At 42.2% G+C, this 19,577-nt stretch overlaps 1 protein-coding gene across 1 annotated transcript in view; it reads left to right on the plus strand.

Moving 5' to 3' along the window:
• Positions 1 to 19,577, plus strand: part of ADGB (androglobin) — a 122,142-nt gene that overhangs the window by 82,472 nt on the left and 20,093 nt on the right. The window contains exons 24-29 of the mRNA XM_084831870.1: positions 3,420 to 3,554; positions 4,268 to 4,421; positions 6,195 to 6,382; positions 7,318 to 7,502; positions 9,824 to 10,014; positions 12,268 to 12,379. Of these exons, the coding sequence (XP_084687996.1) occupies positions 3,420 to 3,554; positions 4,268 to 4,421; positions 6,195 to 6,382; positions 7,318 to 7,502; positions 9,824 to 10,014; positions 12,268 to 12,379 (965 nt within the window). The remainder of the gene's footprint in view (positions 1 to 3,419; positions 3,555 to 4,267; positions 4,422 to 6,194; positions 6,383 to 7,317; positions 7,503 to 9,823; positions 10,015 to 12,267; positions 12,380 to 19,577) is intronic.

Genomic DNA, 19,577 nt, shown 5'->3' on the forward strand with positions numbered 1-19,577 from the left:
CAGCACACAGGCGTACCCAATGGTTGGATCAGACAGCTTCTCTTAACCCAAAGCCATGGGATAAAATGGGTTTTATACCATACATGTTAGCAGTGAGGTAGCACGACAACTTCGAGCGTTCATTAGCGTTCATTCCTAGCATAGGCTAACAGTGCTTGGTCAGAAGGAAACTTTCCCAGCACAGACACCTGCAGCTTTAAGGCAAACAAGCCTCACTTCCCAGGCACATTTTGATAAGACACCCTCTAGCTCATTAGTATGGAATGTGCGCTGCACTATCAACCTTTGACTCATCCTGGTAAATCAAGAGGCCTGTTAGGGAAAACAGCAGCCAACTTGACCAAAGTCAGAAACCATTATGGATCATCTAAACCCCTCTAAAACTACTAATAACTTGGTTCAAGCCTGGGGCCTTAAATTCCACCCCTCCCCCCAGATGATCAAAGGGTGATTAAATCTTTGTATCACAATCCCTTCTTGCCCAGAGGGCTGGATCTTCTTTGCCCTGCCATTTCATCACCAGGGGGTTGATAGCTACTTGAATGTAAATGTATTTAAAATATGACAGCCATATGAGCAAGCACACAAAGCTATAAAGCTGCCAATAACAGTCAGAATTATTGCAACCACTTGCTTCCACCCCCACCCCCCATTCCCTGAAACCAGTCTGAAATCAGTTCAAAGAGGGACTCCCCTTCTAGGTGATATATCTTCTCACTTTGCACATATAAAGCCCTAATGCTGTGATTTATCACACTCTGCTTGTCAGGAATGTATACGCAGCATTCTTGCTGCAACATAGCACAAATACTGTCTTGGGCCGCTGTAATCATCTAAGGCCAGGCGGTTCTGCAGAACAGCAGTTCTTATGCTTGTCATCTCTCTCCCAATGGCTTCTAGTGCCTCAGCAGTGTTGTTCAATACCGTTTCCATTGCCCTTCCAAAAATATTCACTTTGTACATTATTGTGGCTACTCCACCCCCAGGTAATAAGCTCCAAGCATAAACAGCCAAACTGAAGATGTTTCATTGCCATCTCACCTTCCAAGCCCTGTAATTACCTACTGCAGGGCTCTTCAAGGTATCCACAAACCTATAGGGTCCCCACAACAGTCCAGGGAGCATCTTCCAATCCACCCTGGGGGCAACCACGGCCATGCTTTTTCTCTACAGATCCAATAAGTACCATTAGGGGTGGCCCAGTTAATGCCAGGGTGCTCTTTCCAATTTGTGCACACCCATCCTTGGGCATTATCACCGGGGCATGCATGTATGGTCTGGCACTCCCTACTGAACCCCACTTGTCATTGAAAGCGTGGTACTACTCTGTTGTGTCTCACTTGTTCCCAACACACTAATGGCCGTGGTGGGGCATACACCTTTAAGGGGGTAAGCCATCCTATCCCATCGTGCAATTGCTCAAATTTCTTTTTGATTCTCATGGATTGGTTTGCCTTCTGCCTCTGAAGGCTCTGTCCTGGGTGCTACGGACATCAAACTATTGGGCATCACACTCAGTATCATTCAGAGTTTTATCTGACATTAAAGACGTTTGCAGGTATCACGTAGTATTTAAGAAATCATAAAATGCACACAACAAACTTTCATTGAAATTTTAACACCATGAGCAGAAAACACCTCTTGCATGGTGAAGCATGATGGAGCACATCTAGCAATCATACTGCTCCTCCAGGCTACATGATCAGGGCCCATCAAGATCAAGGGGAGGCCACCGCTTTCGCATCGGAACTCCATGCTGCATGAGTTCTGGCAGAGGGAAGTCCAAAAGTCGTAGATCAAACTCAGCGTACACTGAGTTGACTACAAACACAGACACACAATCCACAGCAATGAGAGTTCAAGTCTATGAAACGCCTCACAGTACTTTCCATGGCAAGTCTTTAACAATCCAAAGTTCCAGTCCATGTGCAGAGTGTCTCTAAAAGCCCAGACAATGATGGATCCAAAGAGAGAAGGCTTTGGGCAATGAAGACGAGATCTTTCCAGCAAAGGGTCTCTGCCTCTGCATCAGCTCAAAAGGGAAGGTGTGACTGTACACCCCTTCCAGATCCCTTGGCAGACCAGGGCCTTTAGTCTTTTCAGCAAGGCTTCTGTCTCAACAGAGCAGCACTGCTCAGCTTTCTAGCAGTGACACTTCAACCTGGGCAACCTTTCTGCAAATCCCACTCTGCCTCTGTTAGGTTTTCACAGACATCTTCCAGCCTCCCTGCCCACCAAGGCTAGACCAGCAGCAGACAGGGAGTTGGGTGACTCCCCCTGGCTCTGCTCTGAGAACACTCACAGAGATAAGCTCACACAGACTCTAACATTCTAAAAACTGAATAGGCCTTCTAGGCTACTTCTAATCAAATCTTGGCTATAACTTACAAGGCCTCACTGCATTACTGAAGCTGGGCCTTGACATTATTTTTGCTCTCATAACACTTCTTCATTCTAAAAATCTACTCCCCTCCCCCCACGTTGTCTCAGCTTGGTTGCTCGGAGACTGGTGAGGGGAAGCGACTGTCTAACTAGGGAGCTTGCAAAGACATTGCCAGTGCTTCTGATCTTTCAGTGGGTCTAGTTGGAAATCTAGGGATCCCCGATTGAATTAGCGATGTACAAGAATTTCATTTCTGCTCGCAAAACATGCGAGCATGTCCTGTCCACAACCGTGAATGCAAGCATGAGCAAAAGAATATGTTCTCCCTAAATGTTAGCAAATGCTTGAACATCTGCTCACATTAAAAAATAAGCAAATTTTGATGAGAAAAAAGTTCACAACTGTGCAACTTTAAAAATGCACTATTTCACACTTTAGTCTATGGAGGAAATTTAGTCTATGGAAGAAATTTGCGCAAATTTGAGGGGGCTTGTGCAATTTTCACGTTCTGTCACATTCATTTTGTATAGTTGCCCCATTCACACAGAATGAACAGAGATTGTAACTATGAGTGCAAACTGAGGAGAGATGAGCATCAAACCAATGTTCAGAGAATCTGGGTGAAGATGAACAGCGCTTGTTCGCACTGTCCCTAGATTAAACAATACCTTCATCCACTTTTTGCCTCAGTTGCTTTCTCGTGGCTGGGCTCACTTTTATTATCAGAGCCTAACTGACAGAAAAATAGCATTGGGGGACAACTGCAGAAAGCCACAGATTGGGGAACAGTTCAGCATCCCTTACTCATATGTCCTGTTTGCTCTTAAAATTTGACCCCTAATCACATAATCTGTTTATGTGATTAGGGCAAACCCACTGGTCTGCCTGTGCCACAAATAGTTTGGGGAAAGCATTTTCTCATAATACAGTTACCACTGCTTAATATTTGGAATGCTATGATGGTGACAGCTTAAAACCCAGTAGTATTTATAATTACCTCAATTAGTATTTTTATATTTGTTCTTGTCTTATGCAGAGATATATTTAAAAGTAACTGTAAGTCAGTTGAAAAATATCATTGCTATGAAGATGAATGGACTAAGACATCTTTTGCTGATTATACTGTAATGTATGGGGACCAGCCATCAAATTTTTGGTTTGTGGTCTTCAGGTGAGTTTCTTGAACTATTTATCATCATAACCCATTACTTAATTTTTTACTGTTAATTTGTTTCATGACTCAAATCCAAGAATTCACATGTTGAAGTTGTATGCGTTCTCTTATAACAATAAGCATATGTACCTTCTGATCTGGGTGTCTACAGTCTCCTTTCCCAGATTACTTTTATTTCACCTCACCACCCACCCCACAAATATGAAATGGTGAACCTTTCTGGCAGATCATAAGCTAATTAAGAATGGGGTGTTGAAAACAGAAGCGTATTATTAATGGATTTCTCAGCCACTCAGATCCTAAAAAGTACAGCTATCTCTAACTGATAGCTACTGATCTGGGACAAGGACATTCATGAAACCATTTTTAAAATGGGATGCTTGACGAATCTGATCTTTGTGAATTCTTATATTAAATAACTAGCTCTGATCTCCACAATAGTCCTTGGGCTAATGTGGAGATCAGAACTTTGCTACCTACTGGATTTTCCACTTCTTTGAATTTTGTGATGCAGTCCTTGGGAGTTTAAATCTTTAAAATATTCATTTAAATGAGTATTTTGAGAGGGGTTTTTTTTAAATTGCAGATTAATTTGGAGATGGAACAGAATTATAGGTAAAACATGCAAAACTGACGTGGATTAGAATTAGACAATTCACTAATTCCTCCTTTACAAGATGTTTACCCCTTCCCTCTCCCTTTTATTGCAGGGAAGTATTTTTTGTTCCAGAAGATATGTTCATAGTGCCAAAGATTTATTCAGCCATACCTACCTGTGTACTTCATGTCGTAGACAATGACACATTGGAGGAAATACCTCGGGTTTTTCTCAGGGTTGCACCACATCTTTACACAAAGAATAAGGTGAGAAACATAAATGACTTGGTAGTAATTGTAGTATTAGTAATGGGCATTCCTGCAGATAAAGACAGCTGGGCTTTAATGATTGACAGAGTACCAAAACTGTTAGGGTACCATCACGACAGATACAAAACCAAAATGTGGAACTTACATAGTCCAAGACACTCTGATTATTAGAAAGATCTAATACAGATATGGGGTCTATAATGCTGTCTATAGACACTATAGAACAGGCTTCCCCAACCTGTTGCCCCCCAGATATTTTGGACCACATCTCTCAGCATTCCAAACCATTGGTGATGCTGGCTGGAACTCATGGGAGTTAAAGTCCAGAACATCCAGAGGGCACCAAGTTGGAGAAAGCTGCTGTAGAAGGTGTGCCTGTTACTTTATGGAAAATAAGCTATCAAAAAATTGAAGATCAATTAAAGAACAAGGAATTTAAAGTATGGCTTTAATTGTTGGAGTGACAGCCAAGGACATATCTATGATATATAATGCAAATTGTATTTATTAGTAAATAAGAATAAATGCAATCAGTAGAGTTTCCAATAATGGTTATATAATTAGAAGGATCATGTAAGATTGTCCCAAGGTCAAAGTGTTCAGGTCAAAGTGTTTCTTTTTATGGAAGTGAAATAAAAGTCAAAATGTCACTACTTGTATTTGAACTTGGGCTTGGGTCCTCTGAGGCCCTGGGGCTCAGGGTTGTATGTACTGAGCTCACGTTGTGTGTGTGTGTGTGTGTGTGTGTGTATAACTATATATTCAGTATGTGAACATTGTTGAATTAATTTTATTAATTTTATATAAAGTATAATTTTTGAGAATACACATTACAAACATAACATGTTGGCTGAAGTGGGCAGCAGGTACAGGGTGACAACAGAGGGATACAAGATAACATCGATTTGCCATTGGCCTTACTTGAAAGCAAATACACTATATAATATTTCTCCCATACCTCTCTCATAATACTAGAACCTGGGGTCATCATTCCATGAAGCTGATTGGTGGGAAACTGAGGACAGATAAAAGGAAGTACTTCACACAGTGTATAGTTAAACTATGGAATTCACTTCCACAAGATGTAGTGAAGGCCACCACTTTGGATGGCTTTAAAAGGGGGTTAGACAAATTCATGGAGGATAAAGCTATCAATGGCTACTAGTCCTGATAACTATATGCTTCCTCCATTATCAGAGGCAATATGCCTAAGTATACCAGTTGCTGGGGAACATGGGCAGGAGGGTGCTGTTGCACTCATGTGCTACTTGTGGGATTCCTGTGGCAAGCTGGTTGGCCACCGTGTGCACAGAATTCTGGACTAGATGGACCCTTGGTCTGATCCAGCATGGTTTCTCTTATGTTCTTAACATGCAAAATAGTCCAGTTATTTTTAAGAATCTTGATATTGCATAACTACATTATTTCCTTTCATTTATTACATTTCTATACTACCCAATAGTCAAAGCTGTCTGGGCAGTTTACAAAGATTAAAAACTCATTATTATTCTGAAGTGACAGCAACTACTGACAACAGTTTTAAAGATTGCACCCAATGTCTCTAACAAATAGGATTTGCTTTGTTGAAAATGTTTCCCAAATTGGATATTATAAAATACTTAAATCTTAACTATTGTAGGACCATAATGGCACACAGTGTCTTATCAGCGCCAGTTATAATATTTGTTTTCTATTTATCCATGCTTATTATATATAAAGCATCATTTTTACTTGTTTTAATTTCTGAAAGAATTAACTGTTTAATTTCAGAAAGGATATACTTTCATGGCTGAAGTTCAAACTGGCGAATCACCTGTGATGGCTGGGAAATGGAGGCTTCGGCTCATAAGTTCCTACAATCCCCTTCCAGTTCTCTCTCGTGAAGCTGTAAACAATTTATATTCCATTAAAGAAGTTAAAGACTATTATGTACCAAATGATAAGCATATTATATTCAGGTAAAACTGGAAAAATGGCCAACATGTTTGCATTGGTATCCGTTTTTGAGTGTACACATGTGTATACATGTTTCTTTGGGGATATTATATATTGATGCTTTGTTGAGAAATGTGTTTCTATATTGGTCCAGGGCAAAACGGGCTTAAATGGGCAATCCTAGAAATACCAGGTCAAGTCCTGGTCTTTCTGCATGGAAACCATTTTTTCTTTTACATTTGCAAAGACATCTCAAGATGCTGACTACGTCTAGAAAATAAAACAAATACTTGTTAAGGTTGAAATCTTAAACACTATTTCTAGTAAGTAAGCCTCACTGAACGCAACTGGACTTTCTTCTGAGCAAATGTGTGTAATGTTGTGCCATAAGGGACTCTGAATGAGGCTCAGTTTTCATAACTTGCCTGACCTGTGTGATTAAAAAAAGCAATCCATTTTTTACTTCAAGTATACAAATCAAAGATAATATTACCAGTATTACCTCTAATAATAAATCATAAAATATTACGGAGTATTGCTAGCTGTTTGTTTCAATCTTGCAGCATTAGAAGGCAAGGTGTATAAATGAATAACTATGCCAGTGTACAACTGATCTAAGTAAAAGGGAGAATCAGGCCACATTTCCATATTCAGATGAGTCCATAAGAACACATTTATAATGAGAATGGTCACCTTTTGTTTTGCTTAGCTTAATATTAGAATTACAACTCCAGTTTCATTTTTATAACCTTGGTTTCCTCATGTTAGTTTGCATATCAACAGATAACGTGTTCTAAACGCCCATGGTAACTTCCATGTCCGAACTTACTGATACAGGGCTTGATAACTGTGTACTTTCCTGAATAGTGATGCTTTTAAGAACTGAGATATTTGACTTGCTGAATATAATACCATCTGGCTCAATTAATTATCTGTCTTGAATTTTTGTCCCCATCAGATATTCAGTAAAGGTCACAATGCCACTGATTGCTACTGTGCAGGTACAGACCTCTAAATTAGATGCAATCGTCAAACTACAAGTTCTGGATTCTGAGGAAGAAATGGTATACTCTGTTGGGAAGGGCCATGTTGTCATTCCTGCATTTCATTTCATATCTGCTGAGAGGCCTTTAAGTAGTCAGTGTAAGTACAATATGTTGTATCCTGGATTATGATTATTTCATACAAAGAGACAATAATTTCTTCACTGAGAATTTGTATAAAGTGCCAAAGACCTGCTTAAGCGTTATTGCTTTGTTATGCTTGTTGCTGAAAATCACTGTGGGTAATCACACATCCACATGGCACCACTGATGTTTGTTTCACACATATGGAACCAGATGATAGGTTAAGTATCCCTGCCAGAACCTCAAGTGTACAGGAAGAGGGATGCAGTGGCCCAGGTATTCACCATGCAGTCTGGCTGACCCATGTGGGAAGCTGATGCCAGATGCTATTGCAGCAATATGGAGACTTGACCACTTCCTGTACAGACTCCTATTCTCCCCTGAAAATCTGCTCTGGAAGGTTGAGGGATCCCCTGGAACAGCACAGGAAGTGGCATGGGAGCCACAGCGGGAAGGAAGAATTGGCAAAGATTGCCTCTTCCCCTTCCTGCTGGCCAGAGTGTCCCAAGTGGAACACTCATTGGAGCAAACTTTGGAGCCAACCCATAATTTTGTGTCATTGAGCACTTATACACTGAATAATGCTAGAGAAATGACACCTCCGTGACAGAAATAATCCAGTGATCTGCTCCAGTAGAATTTTTCTCAAACACTAAATTCTTTGCAAAATAACTTTACCTACCTTACATTTTATTTGTCTCATCTTTTGCAGACTATAATCTTTCATATATTTTACCACCTCTTTGTGTCAGTTTTCAGATTCCACCCACCTGGCCAATAAAAAGAACAAAAAACCCTGATATTTAATCCAGTATTATTTGTCTAATCTCTAGTGAACAGATGGTTTCACTGTTGGAAAATGGGTGTTTCTTAGAATACACTAAAAAAGGCAAAATACACACTTCCAGATTCTTATTGTTGTGTTTTACACAGAGCTCACAAGATTCCAATCAAGCAAAATTTTTGCCAAGACTAATTCTTATTTCTTTCCTCTTTATTCAAATAGAATAAAGAGTTTTGAGTATGAGGCTAAGCTCTTCACTTGGGTTAATTATGATTCAAATATTCCTACAGGAAATAAAATATTTATTCATTTATTTATTTTGCAGTATTTATATACCCTTTTCCCATTTTAAAAATCCTGATGTGGTATACAAAAAGTATGAAATAATACATCATTACGAATGCCCGACAGCATTTAGGGCGCAACCCTATCAGGATAGTCGGCCGCCTCTGAATGCGGAGGTAGACGACTATCCAACGCAGGGCAGGTGGAGCACGGAGGGGATCCTCCCTTCTACGCTTTGTCCACCCTGCATTTGTGGCTAGACAGCCACAAAGCCAATTTGGCTGTCTACCTGGGGATTTCAGAGGGGGAGGGGGGAGGCCACACAGCACATAGAAAGCATCGTAACAACACTTCCACAGTCTCCTCCCTGCCCCACCCCAGGAACGCCCTCTTTTCACCCGCTCCGTGCTGCATTTACAAGCGTGGAGACGGGGAAGAACCATGCTGCCTATGAGGCAGCAACGGAGGGGGTGGGGAGCACCGTTTCTGGGAACTGAGCTGAAAATCCTGGCTCCGAGCTCAGTTCCCAGAAGCTGAAAAATCCTACGGCCATCTAGACGCTGTCTAACAGCCATAGGGTTGCTGTCTTAGGCAAGTTAATAGTTGGGAAAACCCAGGGTAAACAAGTAAGTTAATAATCATTGAAAGCATATGATTGCCAGTGCCTGACATATTGCCAAGGGGAGGTTATTCCAGAGGGAAGGTGTCACCAAAAAGAAGGCCCACTGACATGTTGCTGCCAGGTGCAACTCTGCAAGATGTGACATGGACAACAAGAATAAAGACCACAGTGATCAAATACCCTTTTAAAATGTGAATGATGAAATGTCTTTCATGGCATGGGACTGCCTATGTCCATACAGGCTTGCCTGTTTCCTGTGATCTTCATCAGAGTCTTGATCTTTGGGAGTCCCTGGTACTGCAGGTATGCCATGGCAACCAGGGAGTGGGTCTTTGCTATGGTGGCATCTGATTAGGGAATGCTCTCCACAGAGGGACTCACCTGGCACCTACTTCATTGTCATTTAGGTTTATGAGAGTTGTTTATCTATTTTTTATTATTATAATTATCATTTTTACTATGTTCTGTAAGCCACCCTGGGGATGTTTATGAAGGGCAGGGTTTAAATCCTTAGAAAGACTAAGCAGGTAGACCGATAAGAGAGGGAGAGATTGATATAAAACATATAAAATGAAAGTTCTTAAGAACCTGTTTTGAAATTAGTAGGCACTAAAAATCCTCGTTAAAGCATATATCCCTCTCCCAGCTACAGCGAGTAAAGGTGGGGTTGTCCAAAGTGCTCCCAAAAAGGAACCTGAAGTTGTCCCTAAGAAAAAAGGTGCTCTAGCAGCTCAGAAAAATGTCAAGTCTTCGGCCAAGGCTTCACAGGAAGGTCCAGTTTCAACAGAAGAAGAACCTATTGCTATGCCCGTCATCGATGAAAATTTAGTTCAGCAGGTCAGAGGTTTTCAATAAATTTGTGGAAAGATTTTGAGACAAGTTGATGAAAAGTTCCTGCTAAGTTGTTTCTGGGGGGAATAAGCTGTCCATCCTGAAGTTGCTATACTCACACAGCAGGCCTGCATCGTCAAGTGCGTGGGTCTCAGCACAAACACATGGGCTGGTCCTTACTCAGCAAGACAAGCATTACCATAAGACCAAATGAGACTCTTTTCCCAGGCAGAGGAATGGGCACATCTGCAGCCTGCCTGAGCCCCTGCTGCTCCACTGCCCAAGCCTCCACCTCTCCACTGAAACAAGCACGCACAGCCCCACTGGCCACTGCTCTTCTGCTTGAACCCCCAACACTGGCAGCTGCATCTGGCTGGGAGCCCCACAGTCAGGCCAGCACCCAGTGAGGCCAGCACTCTGCTAGGCCAGTGGTGCTACTGTGGCACCTGTTGAGCCGCTCCCCCCCTGGCAGCTGTGTCTGGCCAGGCGCTCCACAGACAGGCCAGCACCCCGCCAACTGTGGAGCACTACTGGTGGGCTGCTTTCTGTTTTGTTTGAAGTGCAGAAGCTGCCACACTTCAAACAAAAGAGGAAGCAAGTGATGGCGGCTGTCCGGTGGGGTGCTCCATGGCCACGCGCATCCGGCTATGCAGGTGGCTGGCAACTGGAGCACCAGACCAAGCAGCAGCTGCTCACAGACTGAAGGCCTCCCCCATCTTATATTTGCCTGCCCCAAGTCTTGCCAGGCCAGTCAAGCCTCATGAGATGTTACAAAGTCTAGTCTTGTGAGGCTTAGCCTTAGACCTAGTCTTGTGAGATTTCACCACAGGCTTGGCAAATTCTCATGAAATTCTGGCACAGGTTTGACGGCCAGTGCTGTGGTACATGTGATAAGTAGTGGCTGCCAGTGGCGTGGTGGAACAGTGACAGTGGGATTTGTCTCAGGTGGTAAAATGGCTCAGGCCAGCCTATTACTTAGTCTCTTCCAGGATGATCTTTAGGACAGCAAGCTTTATCAGGCTCCAGGACAACAGTGTGGGTCCCAGGCCATAAAGGGCTGTAAAGGTTAAACCAGCCCCTAAAATTATTCTCTGAAGCATCATGACAACCAGTGCAAGTGACGTAACATAGGTTGAACAGGTGACTCTCCCAATATTCATGAGGAGCTGGAGAGACACATTTTGCAGTAGCTGAAGCTTCCAAGTTGTCTTTCAGGTCAGCCCCTCATGAATCATGTTAAAGTTGTAATGCCTGAAGTTTACAAATGCGTGGATCAGCATGGCAAGTTTCCCCCTGTCCAAGAACAGTTGAGCTTGTTGAACAATGAATGTAGTTGATAAAAAGCACACATATCAACCTGCTGTTTGTTGAAAAGCAGTGCTGAGTCAGAAAGCACTCAAAGAAGCCTAAGTAGTAAGCAAGCACAATATATTAGACTGCTTACGTGGCATAGGAGTTAAGGCAGGAACCCTAACTTAGGACTTAGATCGCATGGGAGAACATGCTGGGGAACATGGGCGGGAGGGTGCTGTTGTACTCATGTTCTGCTTGCAGACAGCTGGTTGGCCATTGTGTGAACAGAATGCTGGACTAGATGGATCCTTGGTCTGATCCAGCATGGCTCTTCTTCTGTTCTTCTTTTCTTAAGTTTTCTCTTAAACCAAAGGGTTTTTTTTGTCTTGGAAATGGAATTATGGAAATAATCATCACCTTTATTTATTCATTCATTGTATTGCTATTGTATTTCTATACCACCTTTCTTGTATTTCTGTACTACCTTTCTGAAACCAAGATGGTTTACAAAAGGTTCCAAAAACAATCAAATAAAAACACAGTACAACGTTAAAAAAACCCTTAAAAACCATAATGATTTAAAAAGTTGACTTAATATGTGTACTGACCTCCCTCCTGAATGCAGAGAGAGTGGAGACCAGTTGGTCCAAAAGGTTGCCATGGTCGATGGTATTGAAGGCTGCTCAGATTTGCCTTGATTTGGACTCCAGCATTGGGCGAGATCAGTGGGATGTAATCTTGGCAGTGCAGTGGCCTGTCCAATTGATTTGGATTCTTTTCAGCTTATGTATCTCAAAAAGGTGGATAAGAGCCACGACTTTGGCCTTTCTTTCCTTCTTTTTCCTCAAAGCCACAGGGATCCAAGACAGCTAGCAAGGGGGTGATGGTTAAGAGCATGTGATTGATTTAGAATAACAACTTCTAATGACTTATGAATCCGTAACGTATTGCATTTGGATTTTACAGCCACACAAGTATATTATACAAGCCTCAGTGTTACATAATAGTTGGCCGCTTACTGAAAGCCAACTGATATTTGTTCAGGCACTGAAAGAATTAGAAAAAAATGAAATTAAAGGTAAGTTACTGCGTTGCATGTCATGTTTGTTGTGAAGTGTCTTAACCAAAATACACATTTCTCTAAATTCAGTAAGCTAAACTAATTGCATAACATTATCAGAATTGTGCTGACGACATTAAAATTTCTGATTTAATTATGTCAAATAAATGCCATGAGTGCCACCCTGAGAATATTGAGAAGGGTGGCATACATGTATTAAATAAGCAAATGTGGGCGCAATCCTATTCAGATAGGTGGCTGCCTCTGAACTCAGAGGCGACTGCCTATCCAATGCAGGACAGGGGAAGCACGGAGGGGATTGTTCCCTCTGTGGTTCTTCTACCCTGCATTTTTGGCTAGATAGCCGATTGCAGCTGTCTAGCCACGGGAGGGCTGAGCAGGGGAGGAGGCTGCTGTACGACACATTGGATGTGTCGTACAGGCATTTCTGCCCTCCCTGCCCCAGAACGCCCCCAGCCATGCCCCTTTTCAGCCTCTCTGCACGCCTCTTGCGAGCGTGGAGGATGGGGCTGTTCCGCGCTGCCTCCAAGGCAGCCTCCAGTGCAAAAGAAGTGAATCTGCTTCTTTTGCCTTAACCATAGTTAAAGAATGCATTAACTTTAACCAGGTCCTTTTTAACCTAACATCTGTGCTGGAATAATTTTAGGGATTATTCCCACTCAACAGCAGTGCTTCCAAACTGAATAAATCATTTGGGGATTTTAAAGTCAGTATTCTAAAATGTTTTTCAGTCTCAATGCAAATGATACTTGCACATGATAACATAGTCAAAGGCATCTCAAAGAGATGAAGATTTAGTAGAGGTGATGAGATTTGAAGTAAATCAGTGCATCATCTTGTTTAGAAAGATTCCTGGTCCTACAGAGGAATACATTATTTGCCGATGATGATGATTAAAAAGATAATAACACTTCCGAAATTAAGCTGTCCCTGTTGGTATACTACTACAGCCTTCTGTGCTGTACTGAATGCCATTCTGGAAGGTCCTGACAGTCAGGAGTAGCTTTTTGGTGATAAAGCCCTGTTCTGTAAGTGGAACTCCACTTGCCATTCCTAGGACCCAAGCCACTGTGTTTGTATTTGTTTGCTCTTTAAAATCTGCATCGGAATCTACCATTAAAATAATTTGAAAAACACAGTACTGTTAGACCATGAAAGCTTTCCTTTATTTCAGAAAGAGATTGCCAAGAAGCGTTGCAAACATGCCAGATAAACAGTCAGAATGATTTTTCATTCAGAAATACTGATATACTCCTGGGTGGCCAAAAAGTACTTCTCACTTGTAATTTCCAGAAAATTTGATAGAAAATTTCTGTGTCAACCCTCTAGCTCTTCATACTTCATAATATAAGACAACAGTGCCATCTGCAGTAGATTTTAGTGTCCAGATTAAGTAGCTAGAGCAGAACACATTTTAAGTGACATTTGCAGGACTTACTTTAGACAAAGAAATAAAGGCATACATTTTAAAATGTGTCCTTGATTTCCTCCCAGCAGCAAATTTATGCAGTTATGCCAGTAAATGTTTGTTCAAGATAGGGAATAGCAACTATGCCAAAATAATGTTATGAATTCTTGTCTTGTCCTAGAAGTATTCCTGGGAGTATGCTCCATTGAAAACAGTGGAACTTAGTTCCAAGTAAACATGCATAGTGTTGAACTGTAAATTCCCAAGAATTATCGTAGACATGTCCCTTGAAGAAAATCTTTAGACTCTGTGACATTACACTTGCTCAGAAATGCTCACATCGTCTCAACTTCTCCACTATTTTTTATTTGCAATTGACAGCCTTCAAACTGGTACTGGAGCAAAGTATCCAGCCCAGAGTTTTTCTCCAATTTCAGGGGGTGGGCTGAGCTGCAAAGGCATGCCAAATACCTGCATTATTTTGGTGGTTCCAAGGTGCAGGTGGAAAGAGGCAATAGAGGGTTCCACTTCTTTTGGACTCAAAATAGTGTGCCGTTGCTTCAGGCTGCTTGTCAGGGCTGCAAATAGCCTAGCAGCATGGCAGTCTTCTTCTTAAAAATGGTCCAATGGGAACAATGCTGTGCCATGATATAGCGTCAGTCCCATTGAGCCATTTTGTAGAAGGAGGTTGCCATGATGCTGGGTTGCAGTTTGCACCACTGCTGTCACTTGAAATAGCAGCAAAGGATTTTTTGAGTAAATAAATAAATAAAATGGAACTCTCTGCCACCTCTTCACAAAATGGTAAGCCTTGGAAATTTTTAGAATTCATTACCAACCACCCAAAATGGTCAGAAAAAGCCCCTCGCTATGCTCTGGAGAAAGTGGGGAGGCGTTTGGCCAAGCTTTCTGTAAATTTTGGGTCAGAACCCAAGGCTGGGTACAATACCTAAGGCAGGGGTGTTGAACCTCTGGTCTGTGGGCCTACTCCAGCCCACTGGGAGTCCCAATCCAGCCATGAAGGATTTCCTCCCATGTCCCTCCCCAGGCCTGCCCCTTTGCAGGAAAATAATCCCCAAATTTATCTCCAATTGGAAATAACACTGAGGGTTGCTTTTGTGTACTGCCCCATGGCACTGGTGCATAGCATGCAAAGGAGCTGCCCACTGTGCACCAGCCGAGTGATCCTTCACACAACACTCACTGGCCCCATGAGGACGGCATGTGGGCCACAAAGGAGGTGCCCAACTTGGCTCCTCTGTGCACCAGCCAAGTGATTTTTCACATGCCACTTGCCACCCCATGCAAATGGTGAGCAGTGCGTGAAAGAATCACCTGACTTGGCCAGCACTTGGAGGAGCTGCTCTTCAAGGAGCTAGCTGTGTCCTTTTCTTTGTACTAAGAGAAGCACTGAGCTGTATGCCTCTCTCAGCATGCGTTCCCTTGCGTCCTATGCCAAGATGCAAAACAAGGGAATACTGAAATATGGAAAAACTGAGGACATTAAAATTGCGAGTGTTGTAATATATACTGGTCCAGCAGTTGGCAGCATAGTCTCCAATAATTCCTCCAAAAATATAGGGATGTACGAAAGTCACTTACCTTTTCGCAGCTTGGCTTCGCGGTGGGGGGGAGGCGCTTCGCTTTCCCCCCCCCGAAGTTCAGGCGAGGGGGGGGGAGGCTTCCCGCCTCGCCCAGCCGAAATTCAGGCCGGGGGGGAGGCTTCCCGCCTCGCCCGGCCGAAATTCAGGCCGGGGAGAAGCGCCCCGTCTCCCCGGCCGCGAAACAAAAAGTTAAAAAAAAAGACCCCGTGATAGGCTACGTGACGATTTACGTAGCCTATCACGGCTAGATTTCCAAAGTCAGCCATGATAGGCTACGTAAATCGTCACGTAGCCTATCACGGGTGACTTTAGAAAAAAAAAAGCGCATATGCAAATGCCGCCATTTGCGTTCCTTATTTTGGCACGTCTAGTCTATGTAAAGATTTACATAGACTATGGCGAAAATAAGGGCAACGCAAATAGCGTACCCTTATTTTCGCCGTAGTCTACATAAATTTTTACGTAGACTAGACGTGCCAAAATAAGGAACGCAAATGGTGGTCCCCATGGGAGCCGCCATTTGCGTATGCGCTTTTTTTTTTTCAAAGTCACCCATGATAGGCTACGTGACGATTTACGTAGCCTATCATGGCTGACTTTGGAAATCTAGCCGTGATAGGCTACGTAAATCGTTACGTAGCCTATCACGGGAGTGTGGGGTTTTTTTTACTTTAGTTTTTTTTTTTTTTGCAATGGCGGCGGCGGCAGCCGGTCAGGAGACCGGCCGCCGCCCCCGCCCGCACCGAACCACCGCCAAACCGCCGCCGGGACCCACCACCGGGAGGGACATTCGCCAAAGGTAAGTCCCATCCCGGGGGGGGCAGAGAATTTCACCGCCGATTTCGGGGGGCTGAATGCGTTGGCGCTCGGCCCCCCGAAGATTCGGGGAGAAATTCTCCGCCATCCCTAATTAAATATGAACCATTGCAGTACCTGATCCAGCCAGTCAGAATTGTTAAAACATGATACCAGCTGCTAGAATGGCTCTACACCTCCCTCCCTTCCTTCTCACAGTAGAACTTTGGGTTTCAGAACAGGTAGTTCCCAAAGCAGACCAAGCACTGTGGTTATATTCTACACATTTATGAAATTTGAGACCAGTAAAGCCGATCCTTTTTCAGAGATTTGAGCGAACCAATCACAAAATCCGCTCCATCTCTGTTGTAGTGGTTTGGGTTGGCAATTAGAAATTACTTTGTTGTTTCCACTTTCTTAATCAGCTGAACTGGTTGAATTTCTGACCAGGTGATTATTGTGAAAGGGGGATTATACGTGGAAAGTGGGTTGGGTTTAAATCCAAAGATATTAACTTCATTCCCAGCTGGGGTCCCTGATTCCACACACTCTACATGCCGCTAGTGGTCCATATTGGAACACAGGGGTTCTTTAAAACTCTAAATTTATTTCAGAAAGGCTCTAGTACTTGTAGTACCATCTGAGCCATTATGATTGCCATGTATCACATTTCCAAATATGTTAAAATATATATCTCTGGCTAAAGCCTTGTATAAAAGGATTTGTAAATAGTGGATTGGTGCAGTAATTCTTAGACAATTTGAGGGCTATTGCAAATCCTTGATAGTTGACATAGAGGGCTTGGCCCGTTAAAGCCCTACTTTTGCAATTTACAGGAGAACGTTGAGTTGTAGTTGAAGGGATGGGCATATTATTGTCAGCAACAACAATAATAACCCTGATATGGAATAAAATAATATACCACCTAGGAGAGGCCTCATGTTGTGCTGGTTGCTCTATCAACATTGGGTGAAAATGCAATGGCAATAGTTAAGAAAGATCAGGACCTGTCTCATGATGTGAAACAATAATCCCAAATACATTCTGCTCTCATTCCAATTATCATTTCTAGCAAGTACCTTAACAAAACCATAATCCTGGTCATCCAGAAAATTATACTTGTTTGAACACTAACAGAACTCATTGACAAGAATGATGAAACAGCAGACAGAATAGTAAATGGGTGGCTTTCTCACTCCAAACTATACCTGGCTATGTCTTGTTCATTCCAAAATATATCTGGAAAAGCAATATGTTGGAATAAATTGCCTAGCAGATGGCATTTGTTGTGCTACAGACAAAATCTAGCCCCTTTACCAGGTATTTCAAGAGGCTGGAAGATGGCGGGGGGCGGGACAGAGAAAGGTGTGGGAGTGGGCAGTCTGGGCAGAGGAAGTGACACACGTGCAGTGCACAACCATCATTTTTCTAGGCCTGGGGCAAAGTTGTGATACAGGCCACTTCTTCCTTGCTTCCTTCAGACTCTTGCCTGTTTTGAAAAATAGGATGACAGAGTGGTGTCTCTTAGTTTCTTTTCGCTCCCTTTGTTTTAAGTTCCTTATGGCTTTGGCTGAATGGTTTATATGTATTAAGTTCCCAAAGACCTTTCAGCAAAACAGAGGGGGCATTTGATTCAGCCCTCGACTAAGACATGTCATGCCATGAGATATATAGAGATATATAAATTTTACATGAGTGTACTGACAAATGCCCTTTAGGGCTGAGCTGGCTGTATATAAAAAAGTGGATCAAAACACCATGAAAGTGCACTGAGATCACTTTTTAAGGTATATGTGACTGTAGTATAGCAGCAAATTGAAACCTGTTATGCTACAGCTTATTTGGCTGACTGTTCCATTGCCTCCGCCTCCTCCTTCTCCTCCCTTCCCTTGTGGAATGAATGCCATTCAGGAAATCACATGAGATGGAAGAAGGAAATTTGTAATATGGGACAGATGGCCACCCTAGCAGGAACTCACTGCATCCAACTTTGGCGCTTCCTGCTGCTACAACCGCTGGGCAAAAACCTACTGTGATAGATTTGTCCTTGTCTAGGGATATTATGATACGGGTTTTCTGTATTTAGTTTGATCATGGATCAGCAATTAACATAGCCATTCCATATTCCAGGCACAAAGTGTCATCATGGAATTTGTAAGTTTATAAAATACCTGGTATTAATACACTGTGTTTTTAGACAGAGGACTCTGAGATCAGGTGTGTCTTTTCATCTTTTACTTTAAAATCATAGGTAGTGTTTACATTTCATGATTCACATTTGATATAAGAGCATTAAACATACAAGAATACACAGTAGTTGCAGGCAAAACACATCTTTTAAGCTTTTAAAGAATAATTTAGAAGTGTTTCCTTTAAAACAGTAAAAAAAAAACCTCACCCAATAACATTTGTGAGCTCGTAGCAAAATGGAGCAGAGAAGTCAGTGAAACAGGTGTTTTGGTTGTGGTTGAGGACAGATGGTATGTCCTGATGAGAACCAATGTTTGGTTCTGAAGTCCTGGCATGAAGTTCCCCCTCATATTTATATAATTCTTTATTAACACTGCTTACATGTCTATAGAATGGAATTTCTTTAACCATTAGTTATTTTTTTCAAAGTTTCCAGCTGTGATTTTGAAGAGTAATATATTTACTTCATATCTTGTCAGCTTTTCTGAGCCATACTTTTTTACAAAACAGGGTAACATCTGCTTCTTTTCACAGGTTTATTGTTTCAGTACTTTAAATCTTAAGTGTTTCTTAGTTCTGTTTACTTCCCACAATATTTTATGTTCACTTATTTGTGTCATAACTACACATAAGCAGGCATGTGGACAACAGTCCAGTAAGCAGTTATCCTTTTCCCAACTTTTTTATCTGATGCACATTTTTCCTGACTTTAGGTGAGAAACCTTGCTTGTCCTGAGTTTAGCTTGGAAAATATTTTACCTTACAATGTTAGCAAGGTTAGAGATGAGGGAAAAGTTACAGCAAGTTAGCATGAATGCTTCTGTTAGAACACCTTACTAGAATCAAACTTTAGGAATACCTCTCAATATATCATTTGCTTCTCTGTGAAAATTGTAGTTTGGGAGAGTTGCACTTTATGAGGAAAATGTGGAAAACCAATAACTCTATTCTGGATAAATATTTGCACAGTAGCCTATTATGCCAGTTGGTGCAGGAGTCTTGCTAGATGCAAGGCCTTCTGGGGCAAATATTTGTCACAGTATCCCAAAGCCACAAGTTCCTTCCATTTCAAGTAAGCAACTGCAGGGCATTTTGTTTCCAAAGAGAGAGGAGGAAGAGACAGCAGCATCCACAGAACAGCCAACCAAGTGGCTGTAGCATAGCCTCTCTGAATTTACTGTTATGCTACAGACACACA

Source organism: Heloderma suspectum, chromosome 1 (genome assembly GCF_057233095.1).
Source record: "Heloderma suspectum isolate Gila_16-S chromosome 1, 16-S_ref, whole genome shotgun sequence".
Classification (NCBI taxonomy): domain Eukaryota; kingdom Metazoa; phylum Chordata; class Lepidosauria; order Squamata; family Helodermatidae; genus Heloderma; species Heloderma suspectum.